Source organism: Silurus aristotelis (assembly GCF_946808225.1).
Source record: "Silurus aristotelis genome assembly, chromosome: 1".
Taxonomy (NCBI): Eukaryota; Metazoa; Chordata; class Actinopteri; order Siluriformes; family Siluridae; genus Silurus; species Silurus aristotelis.
The window spans coordinates 7,375,132-7,393,214 of NC_139574.1; the positions used below are offsets into that span (position 1 = coordinate 7,375,132).

The 18,083-nt window shown below is 38.6% G+C and overlaps 1 protein-coding gene across 1 annotated transcript in view; it reads right to left on the reverse strand.

Moving 5' to 3' along the window:
- The window catches only part of adarb2 (adenosine deaminase RNA specific B2 (inactive)), a 246,600-nt gene that overhangs the window by 46,339 nt on the left and 182,178 nt on the right, over positions 1-18,083 (reverse strand). The window contains exon 4 of the mRNA XM_083546030.1: positions 2,755-2,869. Within this exon, the coding sequence (XP_083402156.1) occupies positions 2,755-2,869 (115 nt within the window). The remainder of the gene's footprint in view (positions 1-2,754; positions 2,870-18,083) is intronic.

An 18,083-nucleotide genomic window follows, 5' to 3' on the forward strand; every position in this document is an offset into this window, starting at 1 on the left:
CCTTTGGGAATATTCGCTTTGCATTATACATTTTCCCAATGTAAAAGTTACTTTAAAACATTTACAGTAATATTATGTCTTCATGCTCTATGTTGAGTTTGGTTTCAATAATAATAAACATACATTTGCATAAAGCATTCATATTTGTCCATGCCCATGTTGATTAGAGTATTAATAACTTAAAAGTATTAGTTTAAGGTTAATTTAGAACAGATAAAAATGTGAGTTAACTCATGACATTTGTGTGATTAATCGCAATTAAATATTTTTAATTAATATTAAATAAATATAAAATATTTTATTAATATTATATAGATATATTATATTTTAGGTTGGAGCTTTCATCACACAGGTTTATTGTTTGGCTTGCTATCTCTGAGTTTAGTTTGACCCTACTGTGTATTTCCTGTCTTATACTCACAGTACACTTTTTATTGGGCTATATCGCTATAATAAATTATCCTGTACAGCGACCAGGCTCCAAAGCAGGTTAGGATTTAGATCATAGACATAAACAGTTTTTGGAGAAAACAACTGTCAGAAAATGATATTTTTGCACTGGCTTTGGTTACTGATCTCCTGCCATGGCAATAATTTGACAATTTCTAAAAAATTGTAGGCAGACCTTTAGGACCTTTAGGTTGTGATATTGTAAAATCCAATCCAACTCATTGATGTTATATTGACTGAGATATAAATAATCCATTATCAGTGTAGCAAGCTTCCATACTGTAGTTGATGCCTTAATGCCTCTTTGCCTCTGCATCAGACGTTTCTGCATCTAGATCACAGTTTTCCCTTTATTTCATCAAACATTCCTACCTGTATGTCCAACATTGCCTTTACATTAGAAATGTCTTCTTCTATATCAGACATTAGTGCTTATACTGTACATGACCTTCCTGCTTTTGTCAAACTATGCCTGCCTCCATATCAGACAGTAAAGCTTCATATGAGACAGTCCTGCCTCCATGTCAGATAGTCCTGTTTTCATATCAGACAGTCCTGCGTCATATCTGACAGTCCTGCATCATATCAGACAGTCCTGCCTCCATTTTAGACAATCCTGCTTTATATAAGACAGTCCTGCCTCAATATCTGACAGTCCTGCACCATATCAGACAATCCTGCTTCATATCTGAAAGTCCAGCATCCATATCAGACAGTCCTGCTTTCATAACAGAGAGTCCTGCCTCCATATCAGACAGTCCTGCTTTCATATTAGACAGTCCCTGCCTCCATATCAGACAGTCCTGCCTCCATATCAGACAGTCCTGCTTTCTAGCAGACAGTCCTGACTCCATATCAGACAGTCCTGCTTTCTAGCAGACAGTCCTGACTCCATATCAGACAGTCCTGCTTACTAGCAGACAGTCCTGCTTTCTAGCAGACAGTCCTGCCTCCATAGACAGTCCTGCTTTCATACCAGACTGTCCTGTGTCCATAACAGATAGTCCTGCATCCATATAAGACAGTCCCTGCCTCCATATGAGACAGTCTTGCTTTATATCTGACAGTCCTGCCTCCATTCCAGACAGTCCTGCATCCATATCAAACAGTCCTGCCTCCATATCAGACAGTCCTGCTTTATATCAGACAGCCCTGCCTCCATATCTGACAGTCCTGCATCATATTAGACAGTCCTGCTTCATATCAGACAGCCCAGCCTCCATATAAGACAGTCCTGCTTTTTAGCAGACAGTCATCCTTCCATACCAGACAGTCCTGCCTCCATATTAGACAGTGCCTGCCTCAATATTAGACAGTATTGGTTCATATCTGACAGTCCAGCCTCCATGTCAGACAATCCTGCCTCCATATCTGATGGTCCCTACCTCCATATCAGACAGTCCTGCTTCATATGAGACAGTCTTGCCTCCAGATCTGACAGTCCTGCATCACATCAGATAGTCCAGCTTCAGATTTGACAGTCCAACCTCCATATCAGACAGTCCTGCGTTTTAGCAGACAGTCCCGCTTCCATACCAGACACTCCTGCCTCCATATCAGACAGTCCTGCTTTCTAGCAGACAGTCCCGCTTCCATACCAGACACTCCTGCCTCCATATCAGACAGTCCTGCCTTCATACCAGACAGTCCTGCCTCCATATCAGACAGTCCTGCCTCCAAATCAGACAGTCCTGCTTTCTAGCAGACAGTCCTGTTTTCTAGTAGACAGTCCTGCCTCCATATCAGAAAGTCCTGCCTCCATATTAGACAGTCTTGCTTTATATCTGACAGTCCATCCTCCATGTCAGACAGACCTGCTTTTATATCAGACAGTCCTGCCTCTATATCAGACAATCCTGCCTCCATATCAGACAGTCCTGCTTTTATACCAGACAATCCTGCCTCCATATCAGACAGTCCTGCCTCCATAGCAGAGAGTCCTTATTCATATCTGACATTCTGTCTTATTTCAGAAATCCGTCCCTCTGTATCAGATATTCCTAACTCCATATGCTTTACTCACAATATATAAACGCATCTCAGATGTTTTTTTTCTCTGTATCAGACATTGCAGGCTTTAAATGGATATTTTTGCCTCAACATCAGACATCTGTATGTCCTACCTCTGTTTTATCATATCAGACCAGTCCAGTATTATTTTATTTAATATTTCTTCCCTTTGTATTAGACAGCCCTGCTTCTTTATGAAAAATTCCTGTCTCTGTATCAGCCATTGCATCTTTAAGATCAGACTTTCATAGCTCTATATGTCTAATATTTATCATACATACAAGTTGAGCCTACCTCTGGTCATGATGATGCCCGCCAGGCCTTTGTGACACGTGTGCATGAGGGCGGAGCAGCCAATCAGCTCGCTGTATTTCTCCATCACCAAACGAAACACAGCATCTGCAAAGTCCTGTAACACACAACCCATAATGCATCCATTACTTTTATGAATCATTTAGTTTCTTAGGATTATGCTACAATCTAGCCTTCGGTGCATATCCCATTATTATGTAGTTATGTTAAATATTGGAGCAATTGTACATGAAAACGTGTTTATGGACACATCTTTGTCTAAGCCACTTCCACTAATGAAACCAAGTGATTAATTCAGCTGGATATAATCGTACTCCCAGATGGACCATCTGCCCATTGCTCTGTGTATATGTGTGTGGCAGGGGGCTGGTGTGAGCAGCAACCCCTGGAAAAACTCAGCCGTCTGAAAAATAGTCTGGCCTCTGTCCCTGCATTCACAAAATGGGTGTGACTCAATCCTGTCCAGGCTGCAGGACAGATGTTCAGCCAACCTGCATGCACACACACACACACACACACACACACACACACACACACACACACACACACACACACACACACACACACACACACACACATAGCCTCATGATTCACACCACACACAGCTCTGGTTCAAAAACTGTGTGCTATTATGTGTAGCAATTAGCAGCTTAGACCCCAGTGGGGACATTCATGCACATAAACACACATACGCCATGACTAATAAGGATTATGGAATAGCAGGAGCCATTGCTGTTAGCCAGGCAGGCCTTATGGAATAGAATAGCACTGCTTAGCCAGATATTTTACAATGACTTAAATGGGGTTGAAATCTAGAGTGGGGCAAAAATCCCATTCTGCATCTATAGACAACAGTAGTGTAAAGTATTTGAGTAAATGTACATCGTTATGGTACTTAAGTAAATTTTTGGCTCGTTTTACTGAGTTACAAAAATAGAAGAATAGAATAGAACGTTTACACTCTAATTAACTACATTTACGATTCAATATACCTGTATGTATTTTTCACTCCACTATGTTTTAATTATCAGTGAGCGTTACCAATTACATTCTGCACGGCAGCTTTATCTGCTGTGGCTTATTCTACAGAAAAGGCGATAATTACTTTAATTGTATTTGTCTATTGAATACTAATGGTTCTTTTACTTCGGGACATGATACTCTAATATTATTAGTTAATTGACGGAATCTTTTTGAAAGACTGCTTTATTACTTTTTTAGACCTACTTGTTTAATCTTTCTTTCATTCTGGCAGGTTGTGTTGATCTTGATTGATGCAGTGTGCTCCTTAACATGTACATGTAACATGTGTCTCGCTGTTGAGGACTAATGCATCTTTAAGTCTACGTTTAATATGAGTCAAATACTCATGTATTCTTATAATCAGATACTCTAAGACTGTAAGTCATATTGGAATTGGTGACTTTTATTGTGTAATGGAGTAAGTTTTGCAGTAAGATATATAGATGTCTACTCAAGTATAATTTTTTACACAGTTATATATTTGTAAATAGCTGTATTTTGATCCCTATTAGACAATGTTACATTTTATAAAGCATTACAGTACACCATACAGTAACTAATAAACTGTAGATATCCAATTTCAGGCCTTCAAATGATAATTATCATTAGTGTAATAAGATTTTGACCAAACATTGCCGTGTTTTTTGGAGGTCAGTGAGGCCAGGTTATATTTTACTTCACTGTTAGCTAGCTAAACTTGCTTGATAATATACAATTTGATGTTTCCAAGACACAAGGTCAGTGTTCAATGGGTGGCCATGTTTTACCATTTAGCTCTCTCCATTTAAAAAACAAAACAAAAAAAAACAACAATTCTGGTGGTATTCTGGGGTATATATTTTAAGGTCTTTCTTTCTTGCTCTCTTTGTATCTCACTGTGTGTGTGTGCGCGTGTGTGTGGTTATTGTAGAGGACGTTCACGGCTCATGGCAGCCAGTAAGTGGAATTTGCAAGAAATGATAAGAACCCTTCACTGCCTTGCTTGGAACTCTCTGAAATTGATGACACTGGGAAAAAAAATCCTTATTATTTAAAGGTTACACAAGCAGTAAGTGGTATAAAATATGCAATCAGAAACCTAGTGGAGATTTTATAGGAAAGACTATTAATCATATACATACTATACATACAGAAGCATATAAACCTGACAATACAGGGCTTTGCTATAGTTAAAGAAAAAAATCAGTGGCTTTGTGATGCCGTATTTGGTTCCACTTATCCCCTTAAAGAGAACTTTCACAGCAAATCAATACAGAATTCTTCCAATTGATCGCTTGTAGCCGATAACGAAACCTTTCTCAGCTTATGAGAGGTTGCTACAGGTAAAAGGTCATTACACTCATCAGATTTTAAAACTTTTTGAATATCCCATTCCACATTTAGTCCTTCTTTGCTCTTACACTAACCTCCACTCTTCAGGAAAGATGTTCCACTGGATTTTGGAGTTTGATTTTATGTGAGATTCGTTCTTTCACAATGGTGTTTGTAAAGACAGGTCTGATGTAGGTAAGGTGAGGAGGCCTGGGATGCAGTAAGTGTTTACATTCATACTGTTCAATAGGCTTGAGGTGGTCAGAGCTCTATAGCAGGTACTCTTTCACTCCAACCCACATACACCATATCTTCATGGAGCTGGCTTTGTGCACAGTGGCATTGTCATGCTGGAACAGGTTTGGGTCTTATAGTTCAAATGAAGGAAAAATGTAATACTACAGCATTCAATGACATCCTATACAATTGTGAGACTTCAGCTTTGTGGTAACAGTTTGAAGTAGAACCACATATGGCTGGAAAGCTGAGGTGTCCCAATATTTTTGTCAATACTACATAGTATAGCTTTAGGAAGGACAGAGTTTTTAAACTTTAATCCTTTTTGGGGAATTAGTGCACAGCATAGGTCATAGGACAAGGTCTCTTTCTTTTTTCCAGACCTGCCTGATTCATCATTATGATCTACCTCTAGATCAATTGAAGACCACTCACTGCTGTTGAAGATGGTTCCCCATGAACTGCTTAAAGATCCATGAGGTTTAACTCAAGATCTATGAGGATAAATTTGAATTGCTATTTTCTGTTGACAATTGCTTGAGTTTTTGCAATCAAGCATCCATCAATTATCAGTTGTAAACCTCAACAATGATGGAACTGTAATGAATGGATATTTCCCTCCATTCTGGTTCCTCTCAAGGTTTCTTTCTCAGACCATCTCATGGAGTTTTTTCCTCACCACTGTCACTACTGGCTCACACATCAGGAATAAAATTATTATGCAAAAAAAATGTAAATGGATTTTAGTTATACATTTAAAAGTTATATTTGTAAATTATATTACTCTTTAAATGTATATAATTGTATTTGATTTTTAATTCTTTGTCATGCTATTTTAAGATGTAGGGAAAAGCTGGACACCATTCACACACATATATTATGAATATATACCACATTTTAAATTGACTTATAATGAAATCTTTCTGTACAGATTGTTCTGAAACCATTCTGTAAAATGAACAGATGAAATGCAGGCATCTCAAACCATCCATATGTATAAAAAAACAAAAAAAACAGGGAATACCATGTTTTCCATTCGTTTTTATACTTTCCTGAAAAAATGTCACATATACATGTGTAACAAATGTTACGCAAAACATAATTGATGAGTGACAGATGTTTGCTTGAGCATGCACTGTGTTGTCTAGCACTGCTTGAGGAATCATTAGCCAAGCTTGATAGCAAAATGTCTCTGTAAACATCATCCATATACAGTATAATCTAAAATATGCTATTTATTTGTGTTGATGTCATGATAATGTGATGTGGATGGATTGGAATAGTTTGTATCATATATATAATTTATATTCCGGCTCTTATCCCAGAAATCCCTCATGTCTGTGTTGCCTTCTGGCTCTCCCTTTTAGTAATGCTACTATGTCTTGCCGGAGTCCCCAACTGCACAATTTCCTTAACTTTCATACAACAATAAGGACACATAATTATCCATATCCTTCTCTCTCTCTCTCTCTCTCTCTCTCTCTCTCTCTCTCTCTCTCTCTCTCTCGGTCGAGTTAAACATGCTTCCAGTGATTTGGACTGTTGTTAATGTCAACAGTCTGCTACACTGACTCAGGACTACAGTTTGCAAATGATCACCATCACTGTACCCGGCAACATCGTTTATCTGTAATAAATGGACATTCGGTGCAACCCAGATGAGGATGAGTTCCCTCTTGAGTCTGGTTCCTCTCAAGGTTTCTTCCTTATGCCATCTCGGTGAGTTTTTCCTTGCCGCAGTCGCCACCGGCTCGTTCATCAGGGACAAACTTACACTCATAAAGAACATATTAATTTTCATCACCACATTATCTGTATAAAGCTGCTTTGAGACAATGTTCATTGTTAAAAGCGCAATACAAATAAAAATTAATTGAACTGAATTGAATATTCAGTAAGAGCTTTATCTTGGTCCCAATGGACATTGTCTTACAGAAATAAATATATATATAAAAAAATAAACATTTTATATACATAAGTGAAGTGGCAAGCCTGAGATGATATGAGGAAGACAGCTTGAGAGGAAACAGATTTAAAATGGAACCCATCCTTATTTGGATGTGGTGTTTATTTCAGTAACACTTGGTGAGGAGGAATGGATGGATAGAATTGAAACATGACTAGAGTGTGTTCTTCTTCCTCTTCTTCTTTCAGCTGCTCCCATTAGGGGTCTCCACAGTGGATCATCGGTCTCCATACCCCCCTGTTCTCTAAATCTGCCTTTTTCAAACCAACTACCTGCATGTCTTCCCTCATTACATCCATTAATCTTCTCCGCATTCTTCTACTGATATACACCATGTCCCTCCTCTGCACGTCCAAACAATCTCAATCTCACCTCCTTCACATTGTCTCCATATATATATATATATATATATATATATATATATATATATATATATATATATATATATATATATATATATATAGTTATAACTATACAGAAATAATACAGAATGTACATGTAGGAGCTGAGCTGCATAATGACTGGAATCTGAATTACCACCTTTGAGCCACTTAATGTGGTCAATATATTGACTGCCATGTTTTTAGAGTGTAAAACAAAATCAATTGGTCAATCAAAGAATAATCAATACCATTTTACCAGGTAGCTACGTGACTGCTGTCATTAGTGCAACCATATAATACTCACACTTTAAATGATTAAATAACTTAACATAGAGTGATAAAAAACAAACCCATCTCCAATGTTTTGCTCTCATCATTCCAGACATCCAAACACCAGGTTAACGTCTTACCCCACCCCATAAAACAGACGTATCTACAGATTCCCTATAAATAAGCTAAACATACCAGGAGCTTAGCCTCTTTTTTAAATGCCTTTCAGGACTAATTAAACACTAAACCCAATGTCACCTTAATAAAGCATCCTTTATTGGTGATATTAAACAGATTAAGAGGGATGCCAAACACTGATGCTCTTCAAAAAGGGAAGGCGTTTGATAACTTTGGCCTGAGGGTTCGGATCAGAAGAGAAGATCCATCCTTAGGATGATAGCAGAGGATTCCTCTCCTAATGTAATTCAACAATGAGGGAGTAGCAATAGATAACATGCACCAAAGCAGAGAGGAAAAAAAGAGAGCAATTAAAAAAAAGTATTATATATCTATATATAATAATTTCTCTAACACGCACACACACTTGAAACAGAACCAGACATAGGATAGTAAGAGAGAGAGAGAGAGAGAGAGAGAGAGAGAGAGAGAGACATTTGCCTCTCCATACCTTTTTCCAAACCCCTCAGAAGTGGAATGAGGCCATGCTGAGATTTTCAAAAAATGATATTTAAGCTCATTTACAAACTTACAAATTGTGACCAATTTGCATTCTGCTGCAATAGCCTTTGCCTTACCTGTCCATGTTCATCATCAGTATCTCTCAAATGCACTATGATCACAAATCTCTACGATTAGGAGCCAATCCGAAATCTGTATTCATTAGACTGGTTTAGAGTGACATTCTCTTCTTCTTCTTTAAAATTGAAGGAGAAAAAAAGGTTTAATGGTTGTATATGTGTGATGCATAAAAGAAGGCCGTAGTAGGTTTCAAGCAATCAAAGAGGTATTATATATTGAAACAGTGTAAAGAAAAAAGGAAAAGAGAGAGAGAGAGAGAGAGAGAGAGAGAGAGATAGAGAGAAAGAGAGAGAGAGAGAGAGAGAGAAAGAGAGAGAGAGAGAGAGAGAGAGAGAGAGAGAGAGAGAGAGAGAGAGAGAGAGAGAGAGAGAGAGCATGTCTGTAATAACAAACACAGCTGTGATTGGTGGGTGGATTTTCTGAAATCAGAAAAGGCCAGAAGTATTTTGCTGTGTTTGGTTGATGTGACCAGCAACTAAAAGAAACAAACACTGAGAAATGTCATGTTCTGCTACTATTTAAGACCCTCAGGTTCCATCTTATTACTTTGTTACTTACAGTATATTAAAGCATCACTGACTATTATTTAAAAGAAGGAATAACCAGTTTTAACAATTTAGGAAGTCTTTATTTTTTCTGTTCTTTGGCATCATAAATGTTTTTTTATTTATGTAAATGTAAGGCTGTAAGGAGAAAGAGCTAAGTTCGTTTACTGTTATTCTATAAGATAAGAGGGACATAGTAATACAAAAAGAATAGGAATAAAACATTCTACTTCAATTTGTAGGCTGGAAACAGGAAATCTTAAGCATAAGCTTAGTAAGTGTAGTAAAATCTGGAAAAAACTTGTAGTGAACATCTCACAGTATACAGTGGGTACGGAAAGTATTCAGACCCCCTTAAATTTTTCACTCTTTTTTATTTTGCAGCCATTTGCTAAAATCATTTAAGTTCATTTCTTTTCCTCATGAATGTACACATAGCACCCTATATTGACAGAAAAACACAGAATTGTTGACACTGTTGCAGATTTATTAAAAAAGAAAAACTGAAATATCACATGGTCCTAAGTATTTAGACCCTTTGCTCAGTATTAAGTAGAAGCCCCCTTTTGATCTAATACAGCCATGAGTCTTTTTGGGAAGGCTGCAACAAGTTTTTCACACCTGGATTCAGGGATCCTCTGCCATTCCTCCTTGCAGATCCTCTCCAGTTCTGTCAGGTTGGACGGTAAACGTTGGTGGACAGCTATTTTTAGGTCTCTCCAGAGATGCTCAATTGGGTTTAAGTCAGGGCTCTGGCTGGGCCATTCAAGAACAGTCACGGAGTTGTTGTGAAGCCACTCCATCGTTATTTTAGCTGTGTGCTTAGGGTCATTGTCTTGTTGGAAGGTAAACCTTCAGCCCAGTCTGAGGTCCAGAGCACTCTGGAGAAGGTTTTCGTCCAGGATATCCCTGTGCTTGGCCGCATTCATCTTTCCCTTGATTGCAACCAGTCGTCCTGTCCCTGCAGCTGAAAAACACCCCCACAGCATGATGCTGCCACCACCATGCTTCATTGTTGAGACTATACTGGACAGGTGATGAGCAGTGCCTGGTTTTCTCCACACATACCGCTTAGAATTAAGGCCAAAAAGTTCTATCTTGGTCTCATCAGACCAGAGAATCTTATTTCTCACCATCTTGGAGAACTCCATGCGGGTTTTCATGTGTCCTGCACTGAGGAGAGGCTTCCGTCGGGCCACTCTGCTATAAAGCCCCACTGGTGAAGGGCTGCAGTGATGGTTGACTTTCTACAACTTTCTTCCATCTCCCGACTGCATCTCTGGAGCTCAGCCACAGTGATCTTTGGGTTCTTCTTTACCTCTCTCACCAAGGCTCTTCTCCCCCGATAGCTCAGTTTGGCCGGACGGCCAGCTCTAGGAATGGTTCTGGTCGTCCCAAACATCTTCCATTTGAGGATTATGGAGGCCACTGTGCTCTTAGGAACCTTAAGTGCAGCAAAAAAATTTTTGGAACCTTGGCCAGATCTGTGCCTTGCCACAATTCTGTCTCTGAGCTCTTCAGGCAGTTCCTTTGACCTTAATGATTCTCATTTGCTCTGACATGCATTGTGATCTGTAAGGTCTTATATAAACAGGTGTGTGGCTTTCCCAATCAAGTCCAATCAGTATAATAAAAAATTTCTGGACTCAAATGAAGGTGTAGAACCATCTCAAGGATGATCAGAAGAAATGGAGAGCACCTGAGTTAAATATTTGAGTGTCACAGCAAAGGGTCTGAATACTTAGGACCATGTGATATTTCAGTTTTTCTTTTTTAATAAATCTGCAAAAAGGTCAACAATTCTGTGTTTTTCTGTCAGTATGGGGTGCTATGTGTACATTCATGAGGAAAAGAAATGAACTTAAATGATTTTAGCAAATGGCTGCAATATAACAAAAAGTGAAAAATTTAAGGGGGTCTGAATACTTTCCGTACCCACTGTACATACACTCTCCAGTTCTCACTCTCCAGTGTTCTGTATTGTTGAAAGATTTATGATCAAACTCTTGATGTCACCCGAATGAGGATGGGTTCCCCTTTTGAGTCTGGTTCCTCTCAAAGTTTCTTCCTCATTACATCTAAGGGAGTTTTTCCTTGCCACAGTCACCACGGCTGCTCATCAGGGATAAAAACACACCATTCACCTTCACTGTTGATTTCTGTAAAGCTGCTTTGAGACAATGTCTGTTGTGAAAAGCGCTATAGAAATAAACTTGACTTGACTTAATAATCTTATATTTGATTTTTTGCAATCTCCTATTTAAAAATGCTAGATCATTTGGACAATATTCCAGATAATTAAACTTGCGGTCATTATTTTTTTATGAAAAATATAATATTGATGTAAAATTAAGAATGTAGACAAAAGGCTATAAGGTTACGTTGATGAATTAAAACCTTTGCACAATTTCTCAATAAGTATTATCCATACAGACTGCAGAATAAGTTATTTTAAGAGACAGCTTTTGAGACACAAGTTAATATTGTAAATATTCTGATGTAAATGTTTTATATTGTATAATTATGTAGTTATTTTTGAACACATTGGTCGGAAACGTATTTTCAGTCAGTTGTGTTAATCTACTTGGATTCACTCCACCCTGCACTTCGCACCTTTAGAGACAAATGCATACTCATTAAAGTAAACCCACCCAAAAAACCCAGATGTGTTGTTTTGTTCATTTGAAACATATAATTCTCTTTAGACCTTGTTAGTAAATCAGTTTGCACTGTTTCCTAGTGTCAAGTTTGCGTTCGTTTTTAGACACAACTAAATCACAACTTTTTAGACACAAGACAATCTGTGAACATACAATATTTGTTGAAGGCAGTGCCAGATAATGCAAAAGTCAGGAAGGACTATATCACTGTTCTGACAGATTATGTCTAGGTATGCCAAACAAGGGGGGTTTGCTAATTGACACTTAGCATCCTAAATGATTTGCCTTGAGGACCTTATGACAATTGAGGTAGAACAAATGTAACTTTAATCTTAAATTGCAAAGCATTTTACATTTTAGTTTGATGTATACACAGACCACATTTTTTAATACTGTGTAGTTCAACCTTGTGCTACCAAACAGCTGTGACCCATCAAGGCCTGGACTCCTTAAGACTCCTGAAGGCGTGCTGTAGAATCTGGCAACAAGATGTTCTCAACAGTTGTGAGGTGGGACCTCCATATATAGCAATTATAATATAATAATCTTTATTTTATATAGCACCTTTATTGCATTTTAATAGAGCAGCCTCTGGTGCACTCATTACCACACAACAAAGACTAATAATCTAGCTGGTCAAGTATTGCTTCTGCACTACAACACCATTATAAAACTACATTCACAACTACATCTTTCTCTATCAGCAGCCACCAAATTGTTTTCCGCAGCTAACGCAAAATGTCAGCTGCAATGACGCTGCCTTCGCCCATCAAAAGTCAATATTGTACCAGGAACAAAAATGTCAGCTGGGAAATTTTCTTCACTGTTCCCCGAACCAGAAGGCTAGCCCATGGGAGCAAGGTCAGTCGAATGGCTCCTGAACTGAAATGGGTTCTTGAGTGCTTATTAGCCTTCCACAGGGATGGCTTTTGATTTGAACAGTGGCAGATACAATAATGTTGGTTGAATTAGTTAATTTTTTACAGTTAAAAACAGTAGCCAAAACTGATTTGTCTCACTTATCAATGATTTGAAGCCAGGGGATGTTATTCAATTTTTATCTCATTCATACAACTAAGCAGCTATGGGGTTATGGGTCTTGCTCAGGGACCCAGGAGTGGCAGGAGTGGTGTGGCTGGGGTTTGAACTCATGACCTTCAAATCTATCATCCAATGCCTACCGCTAAGCTGTATAACTATATTTTTTATATATACTTTTACTTTGAAATAATAGTGATGGCACAAGCAGTCAAGGTAAACTGTGGCAAATTCATCATTGTGATTAATTACTAAGCAGAGTCAATACTGGATAGACACTATCTATATCTATAGACATATCTATAGTGGCAGGTAAGACACACTATACACCGAGCAGGCATAACATTATGACATTAAAAAATTATGAGCTGTGAAGTAAATATCTATATCTATAGTGGCAGGTAAGACACACTATACACCGAGCAGGCATAACATTATGACATTATAAAATTATGAGCTGTGAAGTAAATAACACTGATTATCTCTTCATCGTGGCACCTGTTAGTGGGTGTGAAATTATTAGACGGCATGTGAAGTCTAGTTTAGAGTTAAATAAGGGCCAAATTAAGATGTCTAGACGACTGGGTCAGAGCATCTCCAAAACTGCAGCTCTTATGGGATGTTCCTGGTCTGCAGTGGTCAGTATCTATCAAACGTGCTCCAAGGAAGGAACAGTGGTGAACCAGCAACAGGGTCATGAAGGTCCAAGATGCACCGTATGGTCCGATTCAATGACAAGCTCCTGTAGCTCAAATTACTGAAAAAAGTTAATTCTCTTTATATATATGCAATTCAACAAATGTCAATTTTTCAATATTTTCAAATGTCGATTTTAATTCAATGTCCAAATTCTGAACTCCATACATTTTAAACTCCACTGAAATACTGAACAAATACGGCAGTTCTTCCTGTTGATTTGTCTGCCTTTGTTTGATACTATGTCAGTACTTGAGCCACAGCCGGAATAAAAAAAAAAATGGCATAAAATTGTAAGAAAACAACAAAGCCCCGAAGGATAATTATAAGCAGCTCCACAGAGGACAGGATATCACAAGACCACACTAGCAAGTATGATGATATGAGGGCATGTCCAAGATGTTAATTCATGGTTTAGACGATATTACAATTATAAAAAAGAAAACGACTTTGTTATTGAGACATTTAATGATTAATGTCATTACAGAATGAGCAAACCGTACCAAATTAATAAATCTTGAGCAGATGCAGCTGAAATTCTGCTAGAGGAACACTGGTGGTGTTTAGGTACACATTGTCATTGTATGAACATGCATTATCAGTTGCATAGCAATGACTGTTGTTCTGAGAATCCAATCACACTGCTGTGTGTGAAACACACTTTCTTTCCACCCTCAGACTCTTTCTGTACCTTATCAGAGCCTGGCAGAGCAGCCAAGGCTACGAAAAAAATACAAAAACACTGAAACCCAGTCTTATATTTCTTCATAGAGATATTTAACAATTAATTCAGTAAGTTTTTTTAGTGTCTCTCTGGTGCTGTATCATCCTCATGCCTGCTACCACAGGGAGACCTTATAAATGTGCATATCCATTCAATGGTAAAATCTTGCCATGGGAGTTTTGGAAAATCTTAGGGTGCAGGGTTTAGACACATGGCCATTTCAGTTCTGCTTGTTTTGAGCAATCTGGTCTGTTAACATCCCGTCTGTCTTTGCTCCTTTTTACCCTGTATATGACATTTCCTTCATTTACCCTGTATATGACATTTCCTGTATTTCCAATTTCCTTCTTCTTGTTCTCTCTCTCTCTCTCTCTCTCTCTCTCTCTCTCTCTCTCTCTCTCTCTCTCTCTCTCTCTCTCTCTCTCTCTCTCTCTCGGCATAAAGAACTGTGAAGCATGAAGGACCTGTACTTTGTTTCTCCATCTTGCCTTGCTTTTACAGTTAGTTGGCCTTTGTCCTGCGAACAAAAACACAACTCGTGCTGACAAAACCCCTCCCTGTAAGATGAACTGTGCACAGCTTTGCAATGTCGCCTCAAACAGTGTCCAACCTTTTAATGTGTGCAAGGTCCAGATGGCCCTGCAGCATGTGAGACAGATTTTCAGCCAGCCATGCTTTTAGCTCCATCAGCAGGGAGCTGTCAGTCAGAACAGCCTAGTGGGCCAGCACTAACACAAAATACATCACTGCACCCTTAAAATACCTTTAACTCCTGCAGCCACCAATTCAGCCTTTCTACAACTTTTCTCAGCCTCCATCTAGCCTTCCAATAACTCTTCTTAGCCACCAAATTATTCTGTTTACAAGTCCTCGCAGCAACCAATGCAACATTTGTATGGTGGCTTTCAACTGCCAATTCAGCCCTCCTACAACTTTTTACAACCATCAGTTTAGCTTTTCTACAACTCTGCTTAGCCAACACTTCAGGCTTCCTACAAATCCTCTAAATCACCAACTCAGCCATCTGGTCCAGAACTAACACAAAGTACACTGCTGCCACATCACTCCTCTTGGCCCCATCCAGAAATATCCTAGCTACCATTAGAGTTTTCCTACAACTACAGTACTGTCAAACACCAATTACTCAGATCCCACTTTATCCTTACAATCTCTCATAATCCAGTCATCAATTTGATTCAATCATATTCCTATTGAAACTCATCTCACACCTTAATCAGCCTTCCTTCAACCCCTAAACTAAACTAACCTAAACTAAACTAAACTAAACTAAACCTCTATTTAACTCCAATCTCTTCTTGGCAACACTTTACACCTTATTCATGCTCCTTGTTTCAAAATAAATGTAATGCTCCATTTAGCCTTCTCAGTCTCCTGCCTACAACTCTCATCAGCCTCAGTTTCCCCACCATGAGAAACTCTTCAAAGCTTAATTTGACCCTTAATTTAGACTCCGTTTAATTCCCTTCAGGATCCATTTAGTCTCCTTGCATCTACTCTTTAGCTCTATTACAATTCCCATCAGTCTCACCAAAACATACACCATTCTTTCCATTAACAACAATTCAGGCTCCCTTTAAATACTCTCAGCCCCATTTCACCTTCCCAAAACCCCACTCTGAACCAATTTTCCCCCTTGGCAACACTATAGACCTTATCCAGGCTCCATGTTTCAAAATACATTTAATGCTTAATTTAGCTTTTCCAGTCTCCAACCTATATCTCCCATCAGCCTCAGTTTATCCACAATGAGAAATTCCACAAATCTTTATTTAACCTCCAATTCAGACTACCTTGTGTCTCTCTTCTTTCACCATCTATTCAGTCTCATTTCATCTTCTCTTTAGCTCTATTAGGTCTTGTTCTAACAACCCATACCCCTCCTATCAGCCTCTCCAAAACATTCTCTATTCTTTCCATTAAATACCATTTAGTATTTTTGTTTAACATACATCATGGCTTTTTATAGTCTCCCATCAGTTTCTCTTATTTACTCCTTGTGACCAGCCTAAACTTTACTCTCCTCAGCTTTGATTTAAACCCCCTTATGAAGCCCTGCATGGTATTTTAGTAGTTTCCATTCAGCATCTCACTGCTCAGCCCTCATTCAGAATATAAAATTTTCAGAGAACCCCTTTGAAGCGATTTTTTCATACAAATCCATTTTACACAAATTGGTTTATTTTCACATTATTCCCGGCGACAAACCAAACTGATAGTCAGCCGTCGGGAAATGTTGAATGGTTTTTGAGCATCAGTCAGCTTTAGTTTTTTCGGTGTGTTCCAAAACTTAGACTCTAGTCCAGGGGTGTCCATTTTATTCCACAAAGTATGGGTGTGGGTGCAGGTTTTTATTCCAACCAACCAAGGGGGAAAACCTGATTAAAATGAACATCATTAGATATACGGAGCTTGTGGGCTAGTAAGACAAATCAGATGGGTTATTCAGCTTAGCAAATGAGCACACACAAAACCCTATACCTGAAGAAAGCAAACAACGATGAAGAGCATACGCACAGACCATATATGCTAGTTGGCCATCGGCTGTAGTCTGTCCAGTGTGTTCTTGCCCTGGCGCATCAACACAAGGCGACACTGTTGGCTTTCCTCAGAGCTAGTTCAAATGACTATTGCTATAGTCATCGAAAAATTATATTTGAACTATCATAACTTAAAGACTACCTGTATTTTAATTATAGTTAATTGCTGGCCTAACGACACTCTATAAACAAATGTTGATGAAAAATAATTATTATATTAATTATTGTCCTCAATAGAGACTTGGAGAGCTTGCACCCTAAATGCTTTAGAGGTCATTGCAGCTACATTGCTGCATTATGAATGGTAATTTAATTATTACACATAGACCCACATTTTTCTGCAGCTATTTTAAACAGAAGTCTTTAGCAAAGAAACACTTTGTATGTGCATATTTAAACCCGCATCTGAACCCAATCCATTACGGCCATCTGATCAAACAGATGCAACAACAACCAGACCCAATAGCAGCTTTTGGGATCAGCGCCATCTGCTCCCAAATCTTTGCAAACTCACCATCATGGCCCCATTGAATTTTTGCACAGCTTGTTTTCTATGGGTGTTATATGGACTGACCATGGCATTGCTTCCACAACAATGAAGGCTCAAAGTTCATTCTTGTTCCACACTCAGGACAACGACCTGGGCATCATTCTGAAATGCCACATGGCACATTACACACACATGGTTCGAGGTCAGTCAAACAGGCGCCGAAGTACACTTTGCCTCAGGTGTTCAGAGCACATTTGAATGTCTCAGTGCCAATCCTACTTAATAAACCCCTCTATCAAGATAATAAGAAGTGACGAGATAATGGCTTAATAAAGTAAAAGAGGCTTTAAAACACCCATAAGTGCTTTTATACATAATGCATCAAATAAAGAGGGCAGACAAGAGGCTTCTGCAAAGGGATGATGTGACCTGGCCCTGCTGCAAGAAAAAAAAAAAAAACCTAGACCATAACTGGTGGTTGTGGCAGAAGATGAGAGAGTTGACAAAGATCCCGAATTGTATCTTGATCCTTGAAAGACCACACACAAAGCAAAAAAGCAAGAGCCAGAGAGAAACAGGGTGTGAGGGTGTGATGTGATTTTAATGAGTGTCTGAGGTAGGCTCTTGTCAGGCTATGAAGGGCTGTTCACA